Here is a 10,167-nt window from a genome sequence, read left to right on the forward strand (position 1 = left end):
TGCTGTGACGCTCAGCCGCTCTGATTTTCTTCTGGTTGAGGATTGTACACTCCTTCCCCTAGCTAAAACAGAGCTGGGGAGTCTTTTCATTTGGGGCGTAGGTTTGCATTGGCCACAGAGGGCTCAAAAAGCATTTTCCCAGGAGAGCTTCCTTTTGCAATAATCCAACGGTAATTTTTTTTTTTGCCTGTGAAAAAATTCTTCAGTTAAGTGACCCCTTAGACTGGCTTTCTTTCTAAATGCCATCAACACTATAAGCAATGTAAAACTGATCCCATATCTTTCTGTAATTCCATAAAACAGAGCCTGGATGCAAGTAGGAGTTGTCACGTCTACTTGTTGGGAAAGTGACTCCTGCTGACGAGTTGCAGTAGCTTCAGATTTAATTAGTGAAGAGAACTCTTAAACAATCTTTAAGTGTATAGTTGTGTCCTGGGGCCTGAGGTAGAAATTCCTGTGGGCTGATAGCCAGAACAATCCAACAGTTACTTAATACTGCCCCAGGGGAGCTTAAACTCATAACCCTCTCTGGGCCCATCCTCTTGGCCTCTATTCTGATTCATCCAGAAAATTAGAACTTTGTATTGTAGGAGAAGGACTAAGGCAGGGGTCAAGTAGCTGGACACAAGCCCATATGGTTGGAAAGGTGCGTAAAAGATTGAGTTCAGGTTTTAGGTGTGTTTATTTTATTGAATGGCTGTACCGTTGTTTAATCTACAGTCATTTGCTTCCTTACTTATTATCAAGTCAGCTTGTGTTAGAATAAATATACCTACAGTTGGAGAAGAAATAAATGAAAGGATTTTGTGTATGCATTTCATATTCTTGCTTATCCTTTCAGCACGCATGCATGATAGCATAACACACTCACACAAACTCCTCTGGGTCAGAGCTAGTATTTTTCCTTTTTGCCCCTCTCTGTCATAGTTGTTGACTTTCAATGACTGCTGTCTGTCTGAGTCTCCGGGTGAAATGAGTCCTTTGGACTTTACTCACAGAAACAAGTCTTGAATTGGCAGGTGCCATCGAAAATCCAGTCACTCTACTGCTTTGCTGTAATGAGTGGGCATTAGAAAATGAGGGAATTTTCCATTTTTTATAATATATTTTTCCTTGAATCAGTAACTTCGAAATCTGAAATACAGGCTGGGGAAGATGTACACAGACCTCCGTGTTCTCAGAATGAAACGCTCAGCAGCATCTGCTTCTTAAAACGTGAGGAAAGTGAAGAGGGCAGTAGGTCTGGCCATGAGGGAGGCGAGTAAACAGGAACAGACAGGCTCACTCACTGGTTGGACCTCAAGCCTTTGATCTCACTTCTTATTCTGAGCCTGTTTTCTCAGAGTTGAAGGCCCTTTCTTGCTCTAGGGGATATCAAGAGTAAGATTCAGAATGAGGTTTTTCTGTAGAGGCAGCAGGGAATGTTGGTGCAGAACCCTAACTCTAGACTTTCCTTCCGTGATGGTCTATTGGGAGATTCCTTCCATCCTCACGTGGTTCCTTTGGAAAGACAAGCAGGAGGAGTACCTGCCACCTCCCCTCTCTTCCTCTTGGGTAGCACCTCCTTACGTGTACTGAGAGAGCGTTAGTTAGCAGGGAGAGGCCTGTGACTGCTAAACTTGGTTTTTAAAAATATCATTGAGAAAATGGTGACCCTCCCTGGGTGACTGAAAGTGATTGACCTGTGTTTCGCTCTTACTTCTCTTGCAGTGGCCATCCCTGCCATTGGGGCCCAGTATTCCATGTTTCAGGCAGCTCCAGCTCCCAAAATGATTGAAGACGGCAAAATCCACACAATGGAGCACATGATCAGCCCCATCGCCGTGCAGCCGGACCCAGCCAGCGCTGCTGTGGCCGCTGCGGCTGCCGCCGCCGTCATTCCTGCCGTGTCCACGCCGCCGCCTTTCCAGGTAGAGTTCTTGCTGCAGTGTTGTAATTTGTGTGTGAGGCCTCTCCATCATGGATTCATTTAATATTCAGCAGGAGAATTTACTGTGTGCCTAGCTCTCTGTTAGAACTATGGCATTGGGTGACAGAAAAATTTTTAATATAAATCATGACAGGACAGAACAGTTTTAAATAATAATTGTACTACCCTAGTAGTCTCACTGTATTAACCATGGGAAGCAGTATGCAGAACTGATGTGTCATTTCTCACAATGTCATAATATTGTACATACTTTTTTTTTGTTTTAACGACACTGGATAATTTTTAACTCATGTCGTTATTGTTAAAGAGCTGGCACACAAAGTCCAGGGAAATAGTTCACATTTTCACATTCCAAATTGAAGTTCAGTGAAGGTTTTTCTTAAAGTTCTCTCTCTCTCTGTATGTGTGTGTATGAATATATACGTGTGTGTGTGAGCGCCTGCACACATGTGGAGAGAAATATCTGTAGAGATATAGATATGTGAAACTTTGCAAAATCTGCCCTCCAACCATATCTAACTATTGCCGGTTCTCCTCCCAATCCAATCTGAACCCCTCCAGCCTCCTTCCCATCTTTGCTCATCATGTTCTCTTATCTATGGTTTCTTGAGTCTCATCTCTTCTGTAGTATCTTTCCCATCCACCCAGCCTTGGAAATCATCTCTCCTGTACTTCTTATTACCTCCATGATTACTTGGCATATGACTGCCAGTAGGTTCTGTCTCCCCAATTAAAATAAAGCTCCTCCAGACCAGGAGCTACATCTCGCATTTCTGTTTGTTTTCAGTGCATAGCCCACAGGGAATACCTATGAAGGACAGGTCATTCATCCAAACAGTAAACAGCTATTCTTGGAGAGGCAGTGAATCTCAAATACCTTATCAATCAACAAGCACAAATCTTTTTATCAATTAGATAAGAATTATTCAGGGAATGTGTTTAAAAAACAGAGATTCTTAGACTCAAACCCAACAAGATTCCAATTCAGGAGAACAGGGCTGGGGTTCTAGAATCTGTATTTTGTACAAGCTCCTCAGTGATGCTGAAACAGAGCCAGGCTTGTGGACCACCACAGTAGGGTGCTGTTGACTTGCATTTGCCCACTCTGAGCACCAGTCTTGACTGCATCATTCAGAAAGCTTCACACCGGTTGAAATTTATTCATCTATCAATACGCCATTGAGGATTCTTTAACTCGAGATTTCCTGAAACCAGAAAAGGGAATAAGTTGTAAATGACTTCACACTGTATAATGACAACTAAATGTAGTTATTACTTGTGGACTGACTATAAATATCTATAACAACCTACAAGCAAGACTTAGTGGAATTCTGGTAATAATTTCTCATTTCTCTTTATCAAGAAACTGGTGGACTTTTGTCTTTGGTGTGTAGTGTCAGGTCCAAATTCCAGGCCTCATAATCATGTTCTGGATTGCAGACTGTTTCTGTCTTATGTGAGTCTGTGCTGGATGCGCCATCTGGATCTTTATTTGAACCACAGCCTTCACAGTTCTGAAGTGTCTCTCCCTGGTTGCTCCTGAGGTACTCAGTGTTACAGTGTTGCAGGAGGCAAGATAATGTAGGGCTGATGGTGCAGGCTCCAGAGTCACACATTCCATTGCTTAAAAGCTGTGTCACCTTGTGCAAGTCATTGAACACATCTGAATCTCTCCATCTTATCATAGTACCAGCTTCCTTGGTGGTTGTGATGATTCAATAATGTCATACAAATAAAGCACTTAGAATAGTGCCTAGCAGACCATAATCTCTCAGTTCTTATTATCTTTAATATAATTATTACAGTCATGCACCATGTAATGACGTTTTAGTCAACGACGGGCTGCATATATAACAGTGGTCTCGTAAGATGAGTACCGTATAGCCTAGTAGGCTGGACCACCTAGGGTTGTGTGAGTACACTCTGTGATGTTCCCACGAGGAGATCATCTAATGACGCATTTCTCAGAATGGATACCCATCATTAAGCAACATGTGACTATATTTTGGTTACAGTTGAAAAAAATGACTTAGGTTATGAATTACCTTTGAACATAATTTTAAGATTCTGATTTGCAGATTTTATAAAGGAATGATAGCTAAATTCCTTTATAAAAATCCAGGAAGAAGTAATTTTTTAAATCTAATTCTCCATTTCACGTATCTTGAATTGTTTAATTTGAAGATGGATTAAGACACAGAGGCCATAGCAGCATTTACTACAGGACATTCTATGGAACATAAGGTTCACCAGATATTTTGTTAAATGTATGTTTTATTTTACAAAAAATCTCCTTTTCCATAAAGCAGCTCACAGAACCCGCTCCATAGCAAGCACTGGGAAATCCTGAATCAGAGTCTTCCCTCTACTCCTGTTTGTTCTGAGCACATAGTATGTTACATTGTCAAGTGGAGAGAAGGAGGTGGCAGGGACTTCTACGAAACCAGTGGTGGCATCTGCAGCGAGGCAGCTTTAGTTAGCTTGTCTTTCCCCAATTCCTCCTCATATGGAAACTCCTCCTTCTCCTTCAAAACCCAGCTCAAATGTCTCCACTTGTGAAATGCTTTCTCCAACTCCCCAAGTTAGTTGGTTTCTTCTCGAAGCTTCTACAACAATTTGTATGTATTGTGGTGTCAGATCTTAGGTGGGAGATGGTTGAAACCATCGATCTCGTTTGCTGAAAATGGAGTATGGTCCCGATTTTTTTAGGTCACAGCTTAAGAAGCTGCCCTTTTGGAGATCTGTATCCTTTGTTCTATAACGTCGTCATAGTCTGTTCTCTCCTCCGTTTTTGAAACACTGTGTTCTTTCAGTTTAAGTATTAGTTGAGGCAGCCAGCATGTATTTTAGGTAAAATACTTATTTTTAATTACAATGAGATCAACTGAGTAAAGGGCAGATTCTCAGCTTCTTTCTCTCCCTTTCTCTGGGGCATATGCTGATTGAGTGGAATGGTAGGTAGAAGATTCCAGGGTATTTAAACTTTCCCTCAGTGGTCCAGTTCTGTCACTTTCACCAATTGAAAGCAAATGAGTCTTGAGGATGCTCCACTACCTTCATGGCTCTTATCACACTCCCTTACAATAATTACTTGTTTACCTCTCTGCCTCCCTCCCCTGAGAATGGAAACCTTTGTTTTTAGATCTTGTACTCCCAGCCCCTGGGAGTTGAATTGAATGAGTGGAGTTGTTGAATGAATGGGTGCCTAAGGGCATAGGTACCTAGACCCCACACGCCATCAGTAAGGACTCTTTTTCTCTCTCCTCCTCAGGGCCGCCCAATAACTCCAGTCTACACGGTGGCTCCAAACGTTCAGAGAATTCCCACTGCCGGGATCTATGGGGCCAGTTACGTTCCATTTGCTGCTCCGGCCACAGCCACGATCGCCACACTACAGAAGAACGCGGCCGCCGCCGCCGCCGTTTATGGAGGATACGCGGGCTATATACCTCAGGCCTTCCCTGCTGCTGCTATTCAGGTTCCCATTCACGATGTCTACCAGACATACTGAGACGAGAGCACAGACAAACCACAGAACTACCACTGAAGGAACACTTTACTATTTATGAAGAAAGAACATGGATTAGCACACATATGAAACCTGAAAGTGAAGAATGTTATCAGATATCATACTGAAACATTTTATATACATGAAGTTTTCACTAGTTTTTTAAGACTATTTTCAATTTAGCAGGCCTGTGTTCATACATTTCTCAGAGACTTGCAATGGCTCGTGCCTTAATACCATCTCTTAAAAATTTGTATGCTGTAGTACCTTTGTATAGAGGTTTTTGTTTTTGTATTTTTAAGGATATATTTTCAGTATGAAGGTTATTTTCTTAACTTCTGCACTCCAGAGATTTCTATTTTGTAGTACCTTCAATAATATATCAAGTATATATTAAAAAGCACACTTGAGCAGCTAGGAGACTATTTTGAAAAGTATATTCAATATTTAAAGATGCAAACAATAGTGCTTTAAAAATACTACATAAAATGTTATTGTAAAAGTTATACTGGAAAGTGCAATTTTAAAATGAGTAAAACCTCTATTTTTGCTGGTATTAAGGGTCGACGGTGTTACCATGTGTTATCCACGATGGTTCTCTTTTTTAAAAGAAATTAAACACTCAGTCTCTCCTTAAGCCAACATTGAAAAGACTTGTCACACTTCTGAGTCCAAACACTGGAAAGCTCTCACCTGCCACCATGACCCTGGGCCCCTGCTCATCCTCTGTGTGTCCTTGCTCTTAAACCTGTTTTCCCCCAGGCTCGCCCACTCATCTCCTCCCCAAAACCCCAGTCCCGACTCCGTGTTTGGCAAATCTAGGGCAAGTGAATTCCTCCAACAGAGAAAACATTGATAGCTTTTATACTTCTTCCTGGGTATTTGTTGGGATTTTTTGTTTTGTTGTGTTTTTTTGTTTTGTTTTGTTTTGTTTTGGTTGGGGAGGTATTTTCGATAGCAAAGTGTGTGTAAGCACAAGATTTTAATAGTTCACATAAGACACCTTTGCATATGTATTTCATTGTCCAATATAAAACTTTAGTTCCTTTTCTAATGCTTTTATTCGTTTTTGAAGTATGAGTTTCTAGAGACAGAGAATGTTACTGTAGACAAGACCCCGAGAGACCCTTGTCACAGGAAGTTATGCTTCTAGTTGCCTTATCATGTTTCATGCAAAATGTCTGTGGTCGTCAAGGGTGTTGGAAATGTTAAGTTTCTTGAACACGGCTTCCCTCCATTGCTGTGCACGGGGCAAGTGAACTAAATTGGGGCAGGCACATTCAGGAGGAGAGAGACCCCCCCCAGGAGTTAAAAGATAGTTTGTAAATATCTCCTGATGCTCGTTTTTAGTTGTTTTATGGTGCAGAAGTTCATGGTATATAGTTTAATGCAAAATGAAACCATTTTATTTCAATGTTATTAAAAAGTTTTGTTTTATTAGAAAGTAAATGTATTGTTGCAGTGTTTTGTGCCTGTTTAAAGGCTTTTGTTTAGCAGAGTGAATGTAAAATACAGTAAAATGTTAAGATTGTCATCTACTTTATGAAATACATCAACTTGGAATTTTGTTTTAAAGGTCCTATCAAGGAAGTGAGGTGTGCAATAGGCAGCAAGTACACATTTGTGTTTTATGTCATATTAGAGATACATAAAGTCTTACCACTCACCGAATTTTTGCTGGTGGCTGAATTCTTATTTGTGGATTCATAATAGGATCATGCCTTTAGCAAATGTTTTAGTTTTGTTTTAAATTTTAAATTAAGAGATTCCCAAATGCCTTTTTTCCCCCCTCATTTTAGGGCGGGATGAATTTTTTATATATAAGCAATATTTATTTAACTATTCTGTAAAATTATTGAGTGCCTGCAAAGGCCTTTAAACATTCTTGACATTCCTATCCATCATTCTTCAATGACATAAAGTAATTGTGCAATGTTCCTGATGATGTACCCGGCAAGCTGCATCCGAACTCGCATCCGTTGGAATGAGTAATCCAACAAAATGCAATCTGGATCAGATCCTCATCCCTTGGCTTTGTGTGAAAGGACACTCCTTCCCTTGTAGGATTGTCACAGGGGTTCACGGGATGAGACTCTGACCCAGAGGTCTTACTGTATTTTACATGGGCCTGTAAATTATTTGCAAAAAAAAAAAAAAAAAAAAAAAAAAAGAGGTAATAAAAAGAAAAGAAAAAAAGTGGTATCTTAACATGGCAGTTACCAGACTACCTTAAAAACAAATATTGGTGACATAGCCAGTTAAGTATCAGTGAGCCTTCTGTGTATGATCTGTCTGTTCCTGTTTCAAAACCATTTCACATACACTACTGAGGTGAGTTTATAACTTGAAATGTGAACTTTTTTTTTTTAGGGTTAAGAACAAACTATATAAATGTTAAAAAAAAAAAGGCTTTAGGGTTCTGTTTTCAAACATGCTAGCAGTTTAGTTGTTACCTTTAGTTGCTTTGTATTGGAAAAGCTTTTAAATTTATTTAGATCTTGCTCCATTTACAGTACATTCTTTGGATGGATGTAGTAAATAAAGCTTCTTTAAGGCAATTTCAAGACCTTATTTTAAACTGTGTTTTCTTTATACTGACTTTTTTTCCCTAACAAAATTAGAAAAACACTTACAGCATAGAAGGAATCGATTAATTTGATATTTTCAACAGGAGGAACCCAGCAAGTTGCTATCATGTCTTTGGTTTGGAATTACCATTGAAGATAGGGTGCATAGTAAAAATTGTGAATTATCAATATGCCCAAACTTGAGTTTGAAGGTTGAGCGCTCAAATACTATTCAGCATCTAGATTGGAGTAGGATGTGGCAGAGGCTATCACTGCTCTCAGTACTGAAATTTGTTTATGGTCCCAAGAGTTTTACACTCAGAACCCTAGATGGAGACAGTTGATGTGACACTGAGTTGTTTGGTGGTCTCAGGAAGGTGCTGGGGTGACCTGAATGTTGGTTTCTGCGTTGGAAACCAAAGCCTTCTGTTTCTCATTTTCACAGTGCACACACAACAAGGTTAGCGGAACACTTCCTTCCATTTTCTCTAGAGATCATCACTAATTTCAGACAGTATCTTTCAGCAAAGCCGGTCAGATGATTCAAGGGGAAGTGACGGGTTGTCATGGAATAACTTCTAACAATTGCCCCATGTGGCTTTGCCCTTGATTAAAATTAAGAATTTTACCTTCTTAGTCTTGAGCAGCCTGAGTTATGGTGTCCCAACCTACGTTTCTTGGAATACTAACTTCCTGCTTTTTAAAAAAAATAAAGGCCTTTTTGGAGGCAAAAGAGGCTGGGAAACTTCCCAAGGTGAGAGATCATTAGGCAATGTTTTCTTTTTCTGCTGGGAAGGATTCACCCTGAGCTAACTTCTGTTGCCAATCTTCCTCTTTTTTTTTTTTTCCTCCCCAAAGTCTGTTCTGGGAGAAAAGAACGGATGCCCTTCAAGTTGCAGAATCACAGATTTTGATTGATCTCGTTAGAAAAAGAATTAACAATCACACAAAACATGTTACACCTCTACCAGGCGCCAGGCTTTGTCCGAGCTGCTGCAGCAGCTACAGCATGAGCAAAATCTTGCACATGTAGAGCTTACATTCCAGTGGGAGAGCACAGACAAAGTGAGCAGATAAACAGTAGGTCGGGTGGGGACAAATGCTATGATTATGTGACTTCTTAGGCTTTTTGGCTTCTGTAATCTCAGATGGACCTCACAATAACTCAGTGAAGTAGGCAGGGCAGATAATGTGACTGGGCAAGGCCACACAGCTGGTAAGAACCAGGACAGAAATATGAACTCAGACTGCAAGTCCCAGATTCCTTCTAACAGCACAGTGACCCTGGAAATAGTTAAAACCAGTCACGCCAATGACCTACTTCAGAGCCCAGAAAAAAAAAAAAGAAAAGCTTTTCTACAAACGTAGTTTCTTTTCTGTTGGCTTTTAGTGTGTTTTCATATGCAACCTCTTTCCTTGGGGGATGGGAACTGAGGGCAGAATGGCTGAAATGCCTCCTCTCAGCGCGGAAGACACAGCGGCTCTAGGTGGGGCTGCTAAAAATGTAGACCCTGGCACATCTGAGGAAGTCTATCTACAATGCTGTCCCAAAGATGATGGAGAAGGCTAAAGAACTATCGTGGGCAGTCAACTATACCCTTCTGATTCTTCACTAGAAAGGTGACCCGTTTTTTTATTCCAAAAATATCTGTCATGACAACATACATAAGCACTTATTTAGTTGAAAGTCAGAACCACTAGAAAACAAAGTTCTGATTTTTCTTTTCTCATGAAGGATAATCCTACGGACGGTCCAACCTTTATCGAGTGCTGTTATGTGGTGGGCACTGTGCTGGCTGTGTTTTGATAGCTATAATTGACCTTACTGCCTTGGCAGACCCTGTTATAAGGGCATTAGGGTACTTCACTATTTAAAAGAAATTTAAATTTCTTGGCTCTGCCGCAATATTTTTGTATGACCTCAATTGTTACATGATATTATCTTTATTATAGGCTTCTGGGCACTCAGCCTTTATATCAGAGTTAGGTTTTATTTTTAAAAAAAACACGAAATGCAACATTTTCGCATGGATATTTTGATGAAATCACATTTTGACACAATCACCCTAAAAAAAATACATCTTCACTTTTTAAAAAAATTACTGGGTAGGATGACATAGATGTACTCATTTTATTCTTGCCCTGCTAAGTCCTTTGGCACT

At 40.2% G+C, this 10,167-nt stretch overlaps 1 protein-coding gene across 11 annotated transcripts in view; it reads left to right on the top strand.

Annotated features, from left to right (window-relative positions):
- The window catches only part of RBM47 (RNA binding motif protein 47), a 147,637-nt gene extending 139,635 nt beyond the window's left edge, over positions 1–8,002 (top strand). For all 11 annotated transcript variants that reach the window (XM_014857186.3, XM_070505977.1, XM_070505975.1 and 8 more), the window contains 2 exons: positions 1,711–1,910; positions 5,202–8,002. In XM_014857186.3, coding sequence (XP_014712672.1) covers positions 1,711–1,910; positions 5,202–5,441 — 440 coding nt within the window. In that variant the 3' untranslated portion in view covers positions 5,442–8,002. The remainder of the gene's footprint in view (positions 1–1,710; positions 1,911–5,201) is intronic.
- The last annotated feature ends 2,165 nt before the right edge of the window (positions 8,003–10,167 follow it).

This window comes from Equus asinus, chromosome 3 (assembly GCF_041296235.1).
Source record: "Equus asinus isolate D_3611 breed Donkey chromosome 3, EquAss-T2T_v2, whole genome shotgun sequence".
Classification (NCBI taxonomy): Eukaryota; Metazoa; Chordata; class Mammalia; order Perissodactyla; family Equidae; genus Equus; species Equus asinus.